Raw genomic sequence first — 20339 nt, 5'->3', positions numbered from 1 at the left:
GCTTCAAATGACTTTTTTTTATAAATAAAATGTAACAGCTGCTTCAAATGACTTGCACAGTTGCAAACTCTGCTTTTTTTCATGGGTTCTGAACAGAGGCCAATCCGGACCTATAAATTGTCTCAACTCAAGAATGCTCCAGAAATGCATGTCTTTCTTGAGGTGGAGAGGTCTACGTAGAGAAGGATGCAATGTCTAAAAGACTTTGATCATATGAGAATGAGCGCATTATCAGCAACAAACTACAGAAAGCAATTGCGCTTCATGCAAATTGTTAAACCGCTACCATATAACATTACGTTGAAGAATATTATTGACTCATTTCCGCAAAAGGTGTTTGAGATCAATGATGGCAAAACATGAAAGTTAGTATTAATATCTGTAACTTTTTACACTTTGGGACTCTTCATGATCTCAAAATTACTGTGGTTTTTACTTCCTTTCACATGGACATATACAGGAACTACGAGTCTAAAATTATAGGGTTCTTTGTTATAGGCCATGATTATGCACAGAAGTCATTTCGAAGAACAAATTTCTTGAAGACATTGTTGGAACTTTGGTCTTTATGATGCTGATATAACTGTATGAGCCATAACGCATTAAGCATGATCGACATCATGAAAAAACAAACATGTTAATGTGGATACAACTTGGCACCTTGCTAAAGTAAAGGAGTTCAATGCATCAACAATTTTTTGACAGGCAATAATCCTTGCATATGGTCCATTTAGGCCTTGGATGTCTATAGCTCACCCACTGGGTGGTTTGTCATTTTGATTAAAAGAAGTTCAGGAAAGTGAGATACAAAGAGTAAAGATAAGCTTGGATGTCTATTTGCATTAATGGCAGTTGGATGGCCATTGATCATCTTGAAGATAGGGGTGGTGGGATGGATCAAGTACTGGTTAATGCTAAGGTTAGGTTACCACTTTTGGATGAGCACTTTCACAATAGTCCGCCACACAGCACCTCACATTCCCTTCAAATCCAAGTTACTATTTAGATTAAATTGATAACATAAATCTCAAGTAAGAATGTATCCGAGTTACTTAATTTTTAGCAATAAGCAACTTTAGTCTTTGATTAAAAAAATGGAAGAAGCCTAATTATCCAAGAGATACAATATCTGCAAAAAAAAAATTATTTATTGCATTATAGTTTTTTTATAATAGCAACTCTTAAACACTAAAAAAATATCTAGGTTTAAAATAGTTTTTACGAATGAGGCCATGTTGAGAGCTATAACTACACCCATCAGGTGCATGTACAATTAGATATACTGAAGTCTAAATGGCATACAATTTATTTTCTCAACAAAGCATAAACTATATTAGAACTATTGCTATATAAATTATAAAAACCTAACAAATATATATGTAAATAGATCTTCTAGGTATAAATTCGTTGTTTATGGTTATACACCAATTAAGCTACGCTCTGTTCTAAAGTCAGGATGTAATCAGTTTACTGAATTTTCAGTAATGCCAATACCCAACTTTAATCTAGAATCAAACCAGTTAAAAGAAGGCTAATCTAAGAGGAATACTTGATAGAGCGGTCAAGTCGTCAGCACGCTTCTGAAGCATGGGAAAATCAATAAACTGATGTATCTAGTTTTTGATTGCTAGCAAGCATGAGACTGTACACCTTCCTCTCGCTCACAGGTGATTGAATCAAGGCACCAAATGCTTATAGATGGTAGTATGAATAAGATTTTCTTGGAACCATCACAAAATTTCATCTAACAAATAAAACTGTAAAGGTAGCAAAGGCCATGAAAGGGTAGTTAAAGAGTCAGTACCTTTTTATCAACCAGTACACTGTAATCATTTGTTCTAATGGCCTCCGATATCCATAAGTTTAGAGTAAAGCTAATATAATTACCAGTTCACTGGCAGGCATAACTTTATCAACGTACCATCACCAACATATTTGACATAATTAACGTAATAAAATAAAAAAAATTCTAAAACACTATAATATTTGTTATATTAATATAAACATATAACAAATGTTAATCATAATCCACGTGTACCAGTGGCAAAAGACAGTTGTAACAATAACTTTTACTACAACTAATCTCAAATAAGATTTATTTTCCCAAAACTTAAATTACAAGGACAAAAACTTTGGATGTAGATTTTCAAAGCGAAGGAAGGAAGACAGAAAATATAGTTACCCCATGGTAGTCTTCAAGCCAACTCTCTTTTTCACAAGCTGACATCCATTTCTCAACCTTATCTGGTATGTCCTTTCTATTTTAATGTCTCCTCTTTTTCCTTTAACTATCTGATAATCAACGCCATCCACACTTGATTCACAGTGTTATAGGAAAATACAACATATGCATTATCTCTAGTTCATATGACTACATTATACAATAAAGCTAACATACAACATTAAAATTGGATATTTTCATGTAAATTCGTAATTCAAATTAAGAAAAAAGAAAACAATGGATATCACAAATGTAAGAACAAATACGTATATTTTTATATCAAAAATGAAGAATTAAGGCATCACGATTGAATCGATTAGTAATCAAGTCATTTGCAAGAATCAATAGTTAATTGTAGACTACTAAATCCATGGATCATAATTTGCCAGTTCTAAATCTTCCACGGCTTTCAACATAAGTGTGCCCTTTTTTATCAACTGAAAGGCAAAATAAGTAATGATATAATGTAGAAGTGAAGATGTACCTGGAGGCAGACATCAACCAACCATCATTTCCTCCTCCTTGTGTTGCTAATCGATCTACACACACATATTAGACGGAGGGTGAAAGTGAGATCCCGAAAAGAACTTACAACTCGAACAATCAATTAATAATTATTTATATCTATAGGCACATAATTGTAAGCGCTTGGAAAATAGAAAATGAAAGGTCATATTCTATTGAGGAATACAGATAGGTGACAGAAGAAATGCAAAAAGTCGATTTACTTAATTAAATTGATTGAAAATGAAAATTGAAAAGGCCTAAGAAATCAAAACCAAAATCACGAGAAACCAAGAGCATAAAATTGAAGATTTTGAGGATAGCCACGTCAGGCGCTAGGGATCCTCCTTTATATAAATATATAGATATATAGATTTCTGAATTTATACAAGACAAGGATATTCGATGTAGACAAGGTTATATATTTGAAACAGGCAATTTCTGATATTTTACTTGACGGGAGTGCGACTCAAATTAATTTTTATCTTAATTGTAATATTAGTTGATCCCAGAATTTATAAAAAAAAATAAGATTGGGAAGATCTTGATTTGTGAAAAGTTGAAGGCGGGTGAATATATTAGAGTTAGTGACTTATAAATGTCCTGCACGAGCTGAAATTCATGTACAAGTCATGATCACTCTTTTTAATAGGTCCATATTATTGCATATTATTAATATCTATTTTATGTCCATTTTCGTAATTTTATTAATAAATAAAATGTTTTACTTTGTTTCGTAGGAAAATAAATAAAATCAGAATTTGAGTTGGAAAAGGTGCAAATAAGGAAGGAGGTGGACTATTCTAGAAGTCATGAGAATTGGAAGATAAATAGAATACCTATTAGAGAAGAAGAAGAATTTACTTTAAGAATCCTACTTGTATTCCAAGACCCAAACCCTCATATTTTCCCTATATATATGAGTCTCCCCTCTTGTATTTTACACATCTCAACACCCCAATACACCCAATTAGTTATATGTTTTGTTCATCGTTTTATCATGTGTAGCTAAATTTGTTCCCTAGGATGAAGATGAAGTTAATTTAATTGCTTTGATATCTTCTCGTTCCTATTATTTGATTCTCATGATTTTTCTTGGTGCTTAATTATTTAATTGACAAAGTGATTTTGATATATTATTGTTACCGGATTTATTTTTTATAACTCATGCTTGCTCCATGAAGTTTTGATGGGTTATTGTTAGATAACAAGTTTCATAGTATATGCTTGTCTCGTTAATTAAAATTTATTTGTGAAGAAAAGAGAATTGATTTTAGGGCGAGTTGATAAGGTTTTCCATATTATTTGATCTATTTGCTAATTAGGTTAATTCAAACTCCTCGCAAATCTTATTATCTAGTTCGCCCGATTTAAATTGTTAGGGCTTTGAAAATTCATAGTCTCTGTGGATCGACCTGTATTTGCTACAATTAACCGTTGTGCGCTTGCAGTTATTTTACACATCAAGTTTTTGATGCCGCGGCCGGGGACTATTATTAATTTTTACTCCTTGATATTTAATTCTTTGGACTAGTTTTTTTTCTCTTTGTTTTTTAGGGAATCGTGAAGCGGAGGAAAGCTTGGACAAGAAGATCGATAGAAGGCATCACTGTCTCTTCTGGAATTTTTGAAAGCGCTTTTCGGTATTCCGTATCACCTCTCTATTTTTTTTTCTCTCTCACTTTTATTATTGAAAATCCAAAAAAAAATTAAATATTTGAAAAATCCAAAAATATTAATTAGTTATTTATTAAAAACCAATTTGTTATATCATTCATTCTTTCACATAGGATCACATCATCTAGATTTTTTTGTATTTATTGTTTTCCATCTTATACAATTGTGGTGATTGGTGGAGGAAAGAGGTACGTACAATTTAGAATAATACACGTACTGTAGTGCATTCATAAGTGTTTATTATCTTGTTCTTTGTGTGTTGCATCATCTAATCAATCTTAAGGGCACCACCCCATTACAAGATAAGGTGAGGGATTTCATCACCCTTTCCTTGGCCCACAAATCACTAATTCCTTCACCTTGCATTCACCTACCTTAATAAAATTAAGTAGACATTGGCCCTAGGATTTCGAGCTCAATTAGGAAGGTACCTAAAAGAGGAAGTAAATTTGGAATTATTCGAACTTTTCGTGACAAGGCAAGTGTATCACTTACCTGGCCAATTTGGATTGGTGACTAGGAAAGCGGTTCTCTAATTCAGCTCCTTGTTTACAAGGAAGTGCCCCCGTTTACCTGGCCAATCAGTTTGAATAAATCTAGATTTATAGATTTTTTGGTGGTCCAAAAGTTAGAAGTTGTCTAGATTTTTTTTAGGATTACCCATAGATCTAAGTTTTTTTTTCTTTTTGATTTTCCAATTTTCTTGTTTGTTGACTTATAGCTCTTATCTGCTACATGATTGCTTGTCTTATATGCAAAGTAATTGGGTTCGAGACCATTCATCTAGATTAATAAGACACTTTAACCTTTCATCTCCTAAAGTAGTAAGGCAACTCGACTTCTCTTCACCCACTAACTTCTCTTCACCCACTAAAATTGAGCCAAAAGAAGAAGTAGAAATTCCACCTGTAGTCATGGCTGTCTCACTTAAAGAGTGTTGTTATCCCGCTCATTCCGCTGAACCCTCATGCATAGTCCTACTTGAAGTAACCGCGAACAATTTTGAAATCAAACATCACCACATTAGCATGTTACCTGGGTTTTCTCGGGTAGAGGGAGAGGATCCATATCTTTTTATTCGAGAATTTGAGGAAGTATGTGCTTTACAAAAACTCCAACAACTTAGCTCAGACTCCATTAGGCTCAGACTTATTAACTTTGCTTTAAAAGAAGAGGCTAAACAATGGTTGTATAGTCTACCCGTTAATTCTATTTCCACGTGGGATGGATTTGTGTCTATCTTTCTTAAAAAATATTTTCCAAACCACAAGGCAACAGACTTAGGAATGAAATCAACCAATTTCAACAAAATCGAAATGAGTCTTTTTGGAAGTATTTTGATAGGTTTAAAAAGCTTTTGTCTAAGTGTCCTCAACATGGTATAGAAAAATGGAGACTTTGTAAAATTCTTTATAAAGCCTTAGACAGTCAAACCACTGCTTTGTTAGAGTCTATGTGCCAAGGTAAATTTATGGATAAAAATGAGGAAGAAGCTTGGAAATATTTTGAGGAGTTAGCTGAAAAAACAATGTCGTGGGAGTCAACTAGGGAACCTAATCTGGAACCTGAAAGATCTAAGGGCTTACACGTAGTTGGTAATTCTATTGCAACCAAAGCTAAGTTAGCTACACTCACTAAACGTCTAGAAGCCTTAGAAACCAACAATATGTCTTCTCAATTTTCTATTAGTGCAAACTGTAGTTCTCCTAATCATGTGACAGACAATTGCCCTGAAATTGAACAAGTCAATGCCATGTTTTAACCTAGAGTTAGGAATGATCCATATACACCCACATACAATCTAGTTGGAAGAATCACCCAAATTTCTCATGGAACCAAGGTCAATACAATCAGTTTAATCAAAATTCTCAACCTGCTTTTCAAAATCCCAATCCTGGTCCATACCCAGCTCAAAATCCGAATTCATATCCTCTACAAACCCTTGGTCTTTATCCTAACTCAGTCCCCTTGAATCCTCCTGGTTTTAGTGAACCTGATAAGCATTTTAATTCCTTAGAGAAGAGTATTGAGGCATTATTGAAATCTCAAGCTAATCTAACTCAATCTCAACAATCTTTCATGCAAACTCTGACCCAAGATAGGAAGTTGTTAAATTTAAACACACAAGCTATTTCTAAGCTAGAGGTCCAAGTTAGTCAATTGGCAAACACAATTAGTGAAAGAGAGAAAAATCATTTTCCTAGTCAACCCGAGGCTAATCCTAAATTTCATCCAAACCAAAGGTCTCATGAAAATGTGAACTTCGTAATCTCTCTAAGGTCTGGCAATCAATTCAATAATCATGATGGTATTAATACCCATCAGAAAGATAAACTAACATCTGAACCAAATCCTCTACTCTTGAATCCTAGTCTTCCACAATCTTCAAATCCTGAAACTTTTAAATCTAATGAGTCATCACCATCCAAAGAACCACCTTCAAAACCCCACGCTGATGCACCTAGTAAAAAAGTCTTTAAGCCGAAAGCTCCGTTTCCTCAAAGACTTATCTGTCTATCAAACAATCTGTCCAGTTAGATAAGATTTTGGAAGTCTTTATGCAAGTCAAGATCAACATTCCTCTTTTAGATTAAATTCAACAAGTTCCCTCTTATGCTAAGTGTCTAAAAGATTTGTGTGCTCATAAAAGAACCACTCATGTTCCTAAGAAAGCTTTCCTAACCTCTCATGTTAGTTTTATCTTGTCAAATCAAATCCCTGTGAAGTATAAGGATCCTGGTTGTCCTACCATTTCTTGTGTCATAGGTAATACCTTCATTGATAAAGTTTTACTCGATCTAGGATCTAGTTCCATTATCTGTCTATCAAGCCTTGGGTTTATTTGAATTAAAAAATACTAATATCTCTCTTCAATTAGCTGACCATTCTGTCAAAACTCCAAAGGGTATATTTGAAGAAATTTTGATAAAAATTGGTGATTTTGTCTTTCCCATTGATTTCGTTGTTCTAGAAACTGAATCGGTCAAAAATCTCAAAAATAAAATACCTATCATTTTAGGAAGGCCTTTTCTTGCTACCTCTAATGCTTTGATTAACTGTAGAAATGGTTCGATGAAACTCATATTTGGAAACATGTCGATTGATCTTAATATCTTTAATGTAGGAAATAAGCCTAATGAGCTTTTTGAACAACTTGTTGGAGTTAACTTGATAAATAAGATTATGTCTTGGTCAAATCTTGAGGATAGTGCAATTGAGTCTCTTCTTGAGAAACATGTTTCGTGTGAGTATGAGATCAGTAGAGAACTTCATGAGTTATATAAGAATTTCACTTGTGATGAGATGTTAGAGGAATTGAAAGCAATTTATTCTAAACATTAAACTCAAATTGAGGATAGTTATTTTGATCCTAAGACCATTGTTAATACTTCTGTAGGTGATCCACCCACACTCCATCCTATTATATCATTTTCCACTCTTAATCAATCCTTGGTAGTTAAAAATGAAACTCATGATGTTCTTATTTCTAATAGCAAAGTGCATAACCAATAATTTAAAGTCATTAATTTGCTTAAACAACATAAAGAAGCGTCCAATTGCTCTATGGATGATGTTAATGCTATGAGTTTTATCAAACATGTCTGCATCAACACCATTGAACAGAATGTTCATGGCCTTTTTATCTATTCTGACTTGTTCAATGTCAGGATCAGACCATTCATGCCTTGGCTTTGGAACAGATGGCTCATTTCCTGTTGCAGCTCTCATTGGAACATGAGGGCCTCTTTCTATGCAGTCCACATAGGTCTCATCTTGAGAGAGCATGTGAAGATGCATCTTTACCTTCCAATGATGGTAATTATCTTTATCAAGAAAAGGAATTTTGACTCCAACATCTTTCTTGTTCATCTTGCTGAATTGTTTTGATCTTTAAACTCTTTGTAGATTAAGAGCTTGCTCTGATACCAATTGTTAGTCCCTTAATAATGAAGCAAGAATTACAGAAGGGGGAATTGAATGGAATTCTTGAACCTTTTTCTTGAAATAAAAATGTTCAACTCGATTATTGATATATTTGTTTTGATTAGCACAATGCGGAATATAAACTTGAATGAATCAAAACACAAGTAATTAAAAACAAGAGTCTTTAAAAACTTTCTGGTGGATTTAAACAATTCCACCAGAGATATATATAATATATCGAGAGGACTCTGTGTGCAGAAATGCCCACAGCTGCTTACAAATTGAACTGCTGAGAAAACAGGAAATGCTAAAGATTATGCTTACAAAGATTTCTCTGTTTTTGTGTTTCTCAACTATCTCAGTTATATTTCTATTTGATGCTCTCTTGGTTTATATAATACCAAGATTACAAAGTCAAAAAGACTGAACAAATATAAAATCTAACAGTCTTAATCTTTGCTGCTTTTTGTCCTCTATTACCCAGTTAATGGGCTTTCACAATGTGTTTGTATCCAACTCGACGGCTGTGTGTCAGCTTTCACTGTTCAACTGATGTTTGAATTCTTGATATGATCATCCGTCGACTTTCAGATCATCCGTCGATGACTTGATTGATCATCCGTCGACTGCTATGTTAAACATCCGTTGATAGTCATTTGATCATCCGTCGAAGGCTTTGTTAATCATCCATCGGTAGCTATTTTGGTACTTGGCTTCATTTCACTTATACAGAATTACAAGACATTACTTATGTACAATTAATCAACCTATTCTGCATATCTAGTTAAAGTCAACATGACTTATATGCTACTACAGATTCTATACAAAGGTGCATACATCACTGTGCTACAAACTTATTATTACATAAGCTACTTACTCGATGGATAATAAGTTAATCATCCGTCGGGACTATAATGAGTTATCCGTCGGGACTATAATTCTTATCCGTCGAGTGCTACATTATTTCACTAAGTAAAATCTACTTAGATGTTTTGTTTAAGTGATCATCAAGTACACAACATATTCACAACATTTTCCCAAGCTCCGGTATCGGTTAATAAATATTTTTGTGTGTGTCTCCCATAATAAAGTGTAGGTATGGGGGAGTAATTATGTATGTGTGAGTGAGTGCGCGTGTGTGTTATAGGTACGGGGGAGGGGTTTAATAGTACTTATATTACTTTGTCATTTTTCTTTGTCATTTTTCTCTCATTTTGCATTCATTGAGGACAGTGCATGATTTAGGTACGGGGGAGGGGTTTAATAGTACTTATATAAAAAAAATCCAAAAAAATTGAAAAGATGCTTGAATAAACTACTTCAATACCCAATATTCCTCACAAATAAAAACAATTGAGATGATGGGCACAAGTAGTATAATTGACTAGTCTTGTTTTATGGCCTTTGTTACTCGAGTAATTTAGTCCGTAGGGATATTTCAAAACCAAGTGCCCTAAAACCATCTGGTTTGGGAGTCATTGGCCCAAAGATCGTTACATGGGTAACATAGAAAGCCTAAGAAAACGGACATTGCACAGTTAGTTAAAAAAACTGTGAATTTTGGCTAGATACTTGTTTTGATAGAGATTGGGTCCGTTCAATATTGGTTAAAAAAGAGGAAATGTACTTACTCAATTGATTCTTCATAGACCTATTTTCACGACACACCTTGGAATTTTTTAAACGTTCAGAGTCGATATAAGTGGATTGTTGATACCTACATCTAGGCTATTATTAGAAGAGTCTTAAAGGCATGTATTTTCCTAAAAATTCTTGTGTTGACACCGATGAATGTTATTATTGATATAGTTTGAACACTTACTAAAGTATTTCACATATTTTATGGGCATATCTTCTGTAAACCCTTTGGAGACAACACTCCTCTTTTAGAGATCGTCTATGAGTTTAACGGGTTGGTAAACCTAAAATTTCCCGTCACGCCTACGAAAAGGAGCATAGGACTTTGCTTAGTTAGCATTTTTCTTTTTGATTTTTCTCGAGGACGAGCAAAAGATAGGTATGGGGGCATTTGATAGGTCCATATTATCGCATATTATTAATACCTATTTTATGTCTGTTTTCATAATTTTATTAATAAATAAATTGTTTTACTTTGTTTTGTAGGAAAATGAATAAAATCAGAATTTGAGTTAGAAAAAGTGCAAATAAGGAAGGAGGTGGACTATTCTAGAAGTCAATGGAATTGGAAGATAAATAGAATACTTATTGGAGAAGAAGAAAAATTTACTTTAAGAATCCTACTTGTATTCCCAGACCCAAACCCTCATATTTTCCCTATATATATGGGTCTCCCCTCTTGTATTTTACACATCCCAATACCCCAATACACCCAATTAGTTATTTATTTTGTTCATCTTTTTATCATATGTAGCTAAATTTGTTCCCTAGGATGAAAATGAAGTTAATATAATTGCTTTGATATCTTCTCGTTTCTATTATTTGATTCTCATGATTTTTCTTGGTGCTTAATTGTTTAATTGACAAAGTGATTTTGATATATTATTGTTACCGGATTTATTTTTCATAACTTATGCTTGCTCCATGAAGTTTTGACGGGTTATTGTTAGATGACAAGTTTCATAGTATATGCATGTCTCGTTAATTAAAATTTATTTGTGAAGAAAAGAGAATTGATTTTAGGGCGAGTTGATATTAATTGTGATTGATTAAAGGATTCAGATTCCTAGGTTTTCCATATTATTTGATCTATTTGCTAATTAGGTTAATTCAAAGTCCTCTCAAATCTTATTATCTAGTTCTCCTGATTTAAATTGTTAGGGTTTTGAAAATTTATAATCTCCGTGGATCGACCTGTATTTGCTACAATTAACCGTTGTGCACTTGCAGTTATTGTACACATCACATTTTATAAATTTACGTATTAAAGTAAAATTTACATGTATTCAAATTTATAAAGGAGAAGAATTCAAATTTTAAAGAAAATGTGTTATTATATATAAAGAAGGGGGTTCAGATCATTTTTTAACAAATTATAAGTCTAGAAATAACCGTATAATCAAAGAAGAGTAGTTTGGATTTATAAAAAAAATATGTATCATTATTATCAAGGATGAGATGGCAAGGGTTATGTGGCATCCTATTCTATCTAGAAATTACATTTATATTTAAATAAAATTAAATTTTCAATTTTATACTAAACAAGGATATTCGATGTAGAAAAGATTATATATTCGAAAGAAACAATTTCTGATCAGTGTTGTATTTGATCGGAGGACGACACAAATTAATTTTTACTTAAGGTGTAATATTAATTCCTTTTAAAATAAATAAAAAAAATTAAACGCCGACGCGAAGCGCGACTTTGTTTATTAATTATATTATAAAAAGACTTTTTTGCACTTTGGTGGCTTGTACTAATTTTTTTTTGCACTTTTTTGGCCGAATTTAAAAACTCTGCAACTGTGTGGCTAGAAAAATCTTTTTAAAATAGTTGCATGACTCCGCCTAATGACCGTTAATGCCGTTAATGATAAGGAAGGACAAATTGGTCAGTTTATATTTTAACGTCTATATTGTGTGTGTATATGCGTGTACTCCATCACTGTGTTCATACCCAAATCAGAAAAGCTACAAATTCAAACAGATCAAAACCAAAAAAGAACCATCAGTGTCAAAAATTGGGCAGTGGCGAAAACCTCATGGACTGAGTATAATACGGGGCGTCGATTCCTAACATATAGTACCCAAACCCGCAACTTCTTTAAATGGGCTGAGCCGGAGTTGGATGGTTGAAGCAAATGTGTGATTAACGGTCTGTTGAGGAACATAGGAAGAAAGGATAATGATCATATCATGGAGTTGGTGGCTGCTCGAATTGAGTACAGTGAAGAAATCAAGTAGTCGAAGAATGAAGTCACGAAATGGCGAGCATTTGCTGTGTTGCTCCTTTTGTATGTTTTCCATTCATGGTTTAGCTCAGTTGGTAAGGAAAAAGGAAATATCTAGCTCAGTTAGTTTAGCAATATCTACTTGGTACAAGGATGTTAAATGTCTAATTTTAAGTTATGTTATTATAGTAGTGATGTAGAATCTAGTTTGATGCTATGAAAGTTATTCTCTGTAATATGTATGGTTGTTTAACAATAAATTTGATTTTACTCTTTAAGTGTGACAAAGTAGAACATTAAGTCAAAAGAGCAACATTGCATTTGTCTTAAAAACATTCATACCAAATTCAAGAAAATGCATTAAGTGATCACTAACAAAATGATCATAGACAGTTTTGATCATCATCCATAACCTAAAGTTTTAATGACTAACAAAATGCACAAACCAAAACTTAAATAGTCATAGACAGTACCAACAAAATAGTGAGAAAAGTGGCCTTTCACAGGCATAAGTAGTCATTGACACAAAAACTTAAATTCTCCATCCTGGTTTTGCAGCCATCTTAGCTTTCTTTCCTGCCTCCAGTTCACCCACCTTCTTTCTTTTCGCTTTTTAAAATTATCTTAAAGTAGTTACTTGTTTCCCCTTCTAATTGATTGAGTTGTCTTGAAATTCATCATTAGCCACTCATTTCTTTGTCGCTCTGTGTTTCTGCACTAGAGGTTGATCTCTTTTACTGCCTTCGGCTCCATCATTTTTACCTTGTTGCCTCAACATTTTTCTTATTTTAAGTTTCTACAAAGGAGGTTCAACCCTGTCATCTGCAGCTATACCAGTGTTCATTGGTCGATTCATTACCATCCTTGGTTGTTTTCTACAAATAAAAACCTTTGATTAGTTGTTAATAATCCTATGATACAAATAGGACATGACAAGAGTTAATAATTTTTTTAGTACCTTGGCAGAACAAGTCGTTGAATTATGTCATGTGTTTTTGCAAGTTTTACAACTAACCGTTATCTTGGAAATATTTGGCTCTCTGCCTTCCTCTGCAGCCTTCTTAATTTCATTACTTTTCTATTTAAGCAATTTTATATATATGATTAGCAAAAATACTAAAATATTTACTACAATGTTTAACCATCCAATCCAATAATTCTTCTACAATGTTTACTAAATGCTTCTTTGAGTGGTCCTAGACAAACATAAAATCTCATAAACCTATCTCTGTCTCTATCTGGTTCAAGGTTCTCAATCAGAATTTTAATGGTGCTAGATGGTAGCGCTCTTTTCACCTCATGAGCATACTTCCAAACTTGTGTGTACTGCTCTCCATGTGTTCCACTAATTTTCATCAAAGCCCTCCTTTTAGCTCTATAAACAACATGCTTGCTCACATCACATTTCAAATTATTCACAATTTTCCTATGAAAAGCATTCACATGCCATGTTGGGTTCACTCTGAGCTCAGTCTCATAGTAATCAGCTATCCAAGCTGCATTGATTTGTTTCTGCTTAAATATTGGTGAGCAAGTGTGTTTCTTATTTAAGGTCTTGATCTGAAATGTGGAGCTTCCTTTCTGCAAGGTTGAAGCATAAAGCTTCCATTCACAGGGTTTTTCACACACATACTACACTTTTTTTTCCAAAACTCCTACAATTACTGATTGGCTTTCTTTCTATAATTGCATGTTTCTTTACTGCCTGTCTAAACTTTAGAATCCCTGAAGCACATTCCTAATTGAAAGACAGGTTTTATCATGCCAATATTTTCATTAAAAAATAATATAACTTAAGTCATCCTCATCAGTTGAATTCCCTACCATCCTATCATCTTCACTATCAGCATAACACTTGAATTACCATCAGAAGCACTATCTACCTTATCATAATAGATATCATCCATATTTTGCTCAAAAGATCAAATCATCATCTGACTCATCTACATTGGAACTATTTGAATGGAATGTTTCATCACTACTTTCCTTTTCTCTCATTTCATAATCCTCGTCACTATAAGAATCTGGAAAGTCTTTGACTAACCCTCTAATTTCCTAAGCTCTTGTTCAATATCTATTTCCTGCTTTGTAATTCAAGGGAATTGAGTACCATCAAAATTAATTTCATCATGTTCTTGAAAAGATGTCATATAGGGGCTGCTCAGGGGGTGTGGGTTCTTTAAATTCTCAGTTTCTGACTGCTGCATTTAGTGAAGAAGATAATGGACCTTCAAATTTTATAAAGATGTCAACAAATCTTTCATTATGCATCAATTCACACATTAACATTACCTCATCATCCAAGTCTAATACAAAGCATCCTCTTTCCATATTTATACTAGGTAATTTATACCATAACTGGGCAAATCCACCATTGCACCCGATTTCTTTTAACATGTTCTTGGTGATTTCAATTTAACTTATTTCATCTGAACTCACATAATCAATATAATCAACTTCACCTCCAACATAAGACCTAGGGTTTTCAATCATTTCACCCCATGATGAAATTTAATAGTAAAATACTCAATTTCTGCATATTGACAAACAACACAAAATACTTTACACTTTAAACATATATGCAAATACATATAGCGGGTCATTAAAAAAGTAAAACAGTTCGATTAGGGAAAAATAAACTATAATTTACCACTAATTAATCTTAACATAGTATCAACAAGTAATTCGAAGTTAAAAGCAAATCAAACATTTACCAAGCTATATTATTTGCATGCAAGTATCAAAGCTTTCACACATACCACTGTAATCAGGGCACTCGTGAGGAACGTATATGTGTTCATCTTCTTTCAATCGCTTATACCAACTCATCTTCACACGATCGGGTCTTGGATTAGGGTTTTGATCGGCTCTTCTGAGAACATGCAAAGCAACAATATATTTTTTTAGGCAAAATGATGTGTATATATCGAGCCTTTTTAATTTTTCTTTTAAAAATTAAACAAAAAATACTAAACGTCATTAACGGTCATTAGGCGGAGTTATGCAACTATTTAAAAAAAAAATTAGCCACACAATTGCAGAGTTTTTAAATTAGGCCAAAAAAATATAAAAAAATATAATACAAACCACCAAAATGCAGAAAAATCTAATAAAAACAAAACTTAGAAATTACGATTACAAGAGGCCGAGCAAAAGTGGGAACTACCGCACCGAGCAAAAGTGGGAACTACCGCTAGTAATTAAAGCCTCAATCTTTACGAACATACACACTATTCAAACCCACTGCTCACATGCTCAACAGGCTCATTACCCCCCCCCCCCTCCTCTTTCTGTTTTTATTTGAAAACCCTTTGCATTATACTATGTATTTTGTGGCTTCTTTTTTATTTTTCACTGACATTCTTCAGTTCCAGAGAACCGCTTTTTCTCTTTACTAAATTCAAATTTTACCCTGTCTGATTTTGTGGGTTATTATCTAACTCTTTAAACACCAACCTCATGTTTTGTTTATTGCAAAAGTTTTGATTTTTATATAAAATCTCTGGCCTTGTTTTTGTCTCAAGTTTAAGGTAATGACTTGCTCTTGTTTCTTTTCAACTGTTTTCATTTTCTTGGATTTTGTTTTCTTTTCATGTATACATACACTGTTATATATGTGTGTTTGTGTGTGTGCGTGTTACACAATTTTGAATTATGGCTATGTGTGTGATGCATTCGTGTTAATTTGGAGCTCAGATGTTGAATTCTTGAAATGGGTATTTTTGGTTCTTGATTGTTTAATGTTTTTTTAAATGAGTGGTTGGGGCTTTTTAGTGATTTAGTTGATTTTAGTGAAATGGTTAATTAGTTTTTGATACATGTGATTGGTGTGTTTTGGGATTTATAGTGGTTTGAGTCTTTGACTAATTTTTATTATTTTTTGATTTAAACTCGATACCCCTTTTCTGTACTTAGGTAGTACTATTTGTTTTTGTATTTGAAAATTTTCCTTATCTATGTGCTTGTAGGTATGAAAATTTTGATTTCCTGTTGGCCTTTTGGATATAATATTTTTTTATTATTACTACGCTTGACGAAGAATGATAAGCAAGTCCTGTAACTATTAGTGTTACCTGAGTTGTTACTTTCAGAAAGTGTTTTTAGGTCTCTATGCTCTGTCATTTGATTTTTGAAAGTGAAATGTTGTTTGCAGCTTGACATTGTGACGTGCAAGTGAAAATTGTAACCAATCATTGAGATGGAAAAGAAAAGCTGGTTGTGGAAGAAGTCTTCCGAGAAAAGCCCTGGTAATACAGACAGTTCAGGATCAGTTTCATCCCATTCTGAGCGATACTCGGGTGAACTGGTATGTGAATGTCACTTCACTAACAAGGATATGTTTTATGCCCATTGTATTACTATTAAAAGGGAGTCTTTTGACTACTGATGCTATTTCGATATCATTCTTATGTGGCATTGCTTACTGAAGCATCGACTTTACAGTAAATTTAACAAAGTGCTGAGTTAGCTAAACAGCTCCAAGGTCAACGACTTTCGCATTTTACACATTCTATTCTAACACTTGATTGATGCTTTTCTATTTTCTTTTGTATTGCAGGAGACCCTGAAGGAATATTCAAATCATTTACTCCAATCACCGGAAGTCACCTCAAAAGTGGCAATTCCGAATGGAGAATCTAGTGATCACATTCAGATTTTGACGGAGAAATTATCAGCTGCTCTTGTAAATGTTGATGCCAAAGAAGACTTGGTAAAGCAGCATGCTAAAGTTGCAGATGAAGCTATTGCAGGTCAGTTTTTCTAGTTGCCCAGTTCTCATATAACTAGCTAGTATAATCAACTCTTTTACAGGGTCATTAATTCCGTATCAGCTATCATGGGTAATTATATCATCCCAACACATGACACTGCTACACAGTAATATTGTTCAAAATTTTACTCCAGGAATTTTATTTGGATACAGTTACTCGGAATTGTTCCCTTTAACATGTTAAATGATCAAATTCGAAGAATAAACAAAGAGAAACCAGAGAAACCAGTAAATATATGTCAAAGTTTGGCTCCATTCAATTACACTACTGTAGTATTTTGTTTTACTTTCTAGAATTGTATCAATTTATCGCGTTTATGTTAATATTTTTAATATCTACTTAGGCTGGGAAAAGGCAGAATACGAGGTGGCAATTCTGAAGCAACAACTTGAGGCGGCAGTTCAGAAGAACTTAGGTCTTGAAGTTAGGGTGAACCATCTTGACGGTGCTCTCAAGGAATGTGTCAGGCAGCTGAGACAAGCAAGAGAAGAACAGGAACTGAGAATCAATGAAGCTTTGGCAGGAAAATCCAGAGAGTGGGAAACTACCAGAGTCAAGCTTGAAAGCGAGCTTATTGATCTCCAGAATCAGACAGAAGAACTCGAAGCTAAAATTCCTATTCATACTGATCCCACTGTTCAGATTAGGCTGGAGTCGATAGAGAAGGAAAACGCAGTGCTCAAGGTAGAACTCATATATCTATCTGAGGAGTTGGATATTAGGACAATTGAAAGAGACTTGAGTGTACAGGCAGCAGAAACAGCTAGTAAGCAGCAATTAGAGAACATAAAGAAGGTGGCAAAGCTTGAGGCTGAGTGCCGTAGGCTTTCAGCTGAATTGCGGAAATCATCACTGGTCAATGTGCACAAGTCCCCAGCTGCATCATCCTTTTCTGTTGAGTCTCTGACAGATAGTCAATCTGATAATGGTGAACGGATAAAATATTTTGAGGTGGATATGTTCAAGATGAGTGGAATAGAAGCTAATGGTGGTGAACTCAAATGCTCTGACTCATGGGCCATGTCTGAAAGTGTTTCAACTAAAAATCTGACATCCTGCTCCTTTAACATGGATATAATGGATGATTTTCTAGAAATGGAACAACTTGCTGCACTTCCTGACGCCAAGAGTAAGATCTGTGCTATTGGATCAGAGTTTGTTGGTTGGCAAACAAGTACCACCGAGAGCTCATTAAGGGCCGAACTAAAAACCACTGGTCAGCGTGTTACTCAATTGCAAGATAACTTGAAGCAGATAGAAGCTGAGAAAGAATGTGTGGTTTATCGAGCAAATGAAATAGAGAACACGCTGAGGGCTGAACTAGATATTATGAGTCGGTGTGTTGCTGTATTGGAAGATAAGCTGGAGAAGGTAGAAGCCGAGAAAACAGAACATGAGAATGCGTTGATTGTGAGTACACAATCTGTTGAAGCTGCAAACATTCAGTTAATAATAACTGAAAACAAGCTCGAAGAGCTGCATAAGGAGCTTACTATGGTGAATGAGTTAAAGGAGTTACTCGAGTGTCAAATGGTTGACATGGAAGTGGAGACGCGAACTATGTCTAAGCAGCTTTGTACATCTAACTCGGATGTAGAAAAAGAGCAAAATTTATCAGTAAAATTTTTAGTCAAGTGTCAAGTGGGTCAAGAAATGGAGAACGAACCAACTAAAAGAACCCGGGAAGCCGAGGTTCATTCGACAACAAGTTTAGATGATGAATTAACAGCAAAACAGGTCAGTTATGAATAGTTTGTACCAAATATCATGATATGTTCGCATATGCTTAATATCGAGTACTTTTGTAAAACAACTTTATTTTGGGGTAGGTGGGGGGAGGGGGCGGAATACTGAGAGAATTTAATAATTTTAACAGCAGGAGAAAAAAAAGTTAGTATAGGTACTTACTAGGAAGAATCTTACAACTTTTTAGAGAACTGAATTTTGATAGTTCTATTCCTTAATAATTCACTCAATTAGAGGATCAATATAAGCAACATTACTCCCTAAACTTTTAACTGGATGCAAGTATAACTTGTTTACACAATCTTCTTGAGTGTTAAAGAATATTGTTCGAATGCATATCTATAACAGGAGGACGTTGCTGTAGCAGCCGATAAACTTGCAGAATGTCAAAAAACAATAGCTTCTCTCGGGAGACAGCTAAAGTCTCTACCGACACTGGAAGACTTCTTGACTGACACACCAATTTTACTTGGAATACGGGAGGGGGAAACTAAGATGCCTCCAGAAGTTGGAGCAATGCCAATGAAGCTTCATTCCAATGACACAGTTCTGCCAAAGCATGATCAAAATTCGGAACTATTCGTGGAAGTTTTGACTCTGGCGAGTGGTAAACACAAAGAGTCACCAGCATCTGCATCATCGTCAAGTTCATCGGATGCTTCACAAAATCATGTGACCTCCGGTAAGACTAAAAATGGTTTTGGGAAATTATTTTCAAGGAGTAAAAGTGGAGTACAACTTGAAAATCATCAAGGATAAGAATGAGATAGTTGAGCGTAGAATGGAAGGAATGTGTGATTTTACCGAAGGTGCTATGTTACAAAGGGAATGTTTTTTTGTTAATCCAAAAAAAAAAAAATTGGTTTCTAGCTTGTTTTTTGTTGTAGAAGATTTTCTTTGTAACGGGGACTCTTCAATATTCGGATGACAACGTATTTGTTAGGAGCCACGAGGAGGGTGCTTTCTGTTGTGCTTTTATATTTTGTGGGGTTTTGTCCGCTAACTAGTAGAATCTAATCCAGATAAATGATAATTGATGCATTTGAAATTAGAAAATATAATATTCATCCTTTGTTTTCTAAAGAATGCAAACTAAAGAAATTGAGGTACTAATGTCTGAATGTTTCATATTAAATTCTTTAAAAATAAAATAAAAATAAGGCCAAAACGCATATGTAACACGAATTTATTACAAAATGCCTCCTCAGCATAGGTTTTTCTGTCCATCGATGTTTGAAAATTGCGATCCGAATCCAATGACGAAACATGTGCCACAGTCTAAAAAGTGTGGCCGAATAATTAAATATTAATAAAAAAAATAAGGAAATTATTATAATAATGAAATTATCTAATAATATTATATATGTTAACATTTTTTCTCAAACTTACGATGGTAAATCGGAAATTTTCTAAACAAAAAACAGATTTACGTAATCAATCGAACCCAAAATTGTAATACAAAAAAGTGAGCATCCAAAATAATCACAAACTCAGAGTCACGAATCCAAACGATCAATAAGCCTATAAGTGAATCCAAGCTACGAACAAGCACATAATAACATAAAACATAATTCAAATAGAGAGTCATGTTCCTGGGAAGAACCCTTTAACTTAAGAATGGTTAGA

The 20339-nt window shown here is 33.9% G+C and overlaps 1 protein-coding gene and 1 pseudogene across 1 annotated transcript; both read left to right on the top strand.

The window, feature by feature from the left end:
- The first annotated feature begins 219 nt into the window (after positions 1–219).
- Positions 220–1016, top strand: LOC141719093 (omega-6 fatty acid desaturase, chloroplastic-like; annotated as a pseudogene).
- A 14444-nt stretch (positions 1017–15460) lies between these two features.
- LOC141720378 (filament-like plant protein) lies at positions 15461–19662 on the top strand. Its single transcript, XM_074522753.1, has 5 exons — positions 15461–15725; positions 16349–16501; positions 16754–16946; positions 17311–18704; positions 19062–19662. The coding sequence occupies exons 2-5, from the start codon at positions 16394–16396 to the stop codon at positions 19470–19472; spliced, it is 2106 nt and encodes a 701-aa protein (XP_074378854.1). The 5' UTR covers positions 15461–15725; positions 16349–16393; the 3' UTR covers positions 19473–19662.
- Positions 19663–20339: the final 677 nt, after the last annotated feature.

This window comes from Apium graveolens, chromosome 4 (assembly GCF_009905375.1).
Source record: "Apium graveolens cultivar Ventura chromosome 4, ASM990537v1, whole genome shotgun sequence".
Classification (NCBI taxonomy): Eukaryota; Viridiplantae; Streptophyta; class Magnoliopsida; order Apiales; family Apiaceae; genus Apium; species Apium graveolens.
Note: the sequence above shows the minus strand (reverse complement) of the source record. Positions and strands in the feature narration are given on the sequence as shown.

Coding starts and splice junctions, on each gene's coding strand:
- LOC141720378 (XM_074522753.1), top strand. CDS start 16,394: ATGGAAAAGAAAAGCTGGTTGTGGAAGAAGTCTTCCGAGAAAAGCCCT. Junction 16,502..16,753: donor AGCGATACTCGGGTGAACTG/GTATGTGAATGT, acceptor TTTGTATTGCAG/GAGACCCTGAAGGAATATTC. Junction 16,947..17,310: donor TGCAGATGAAGCTATTGCAG/GTCAGTTTTTCT, acceptor ATATCTACTTAG/GCTGGGAAAAGGCAGAATAC.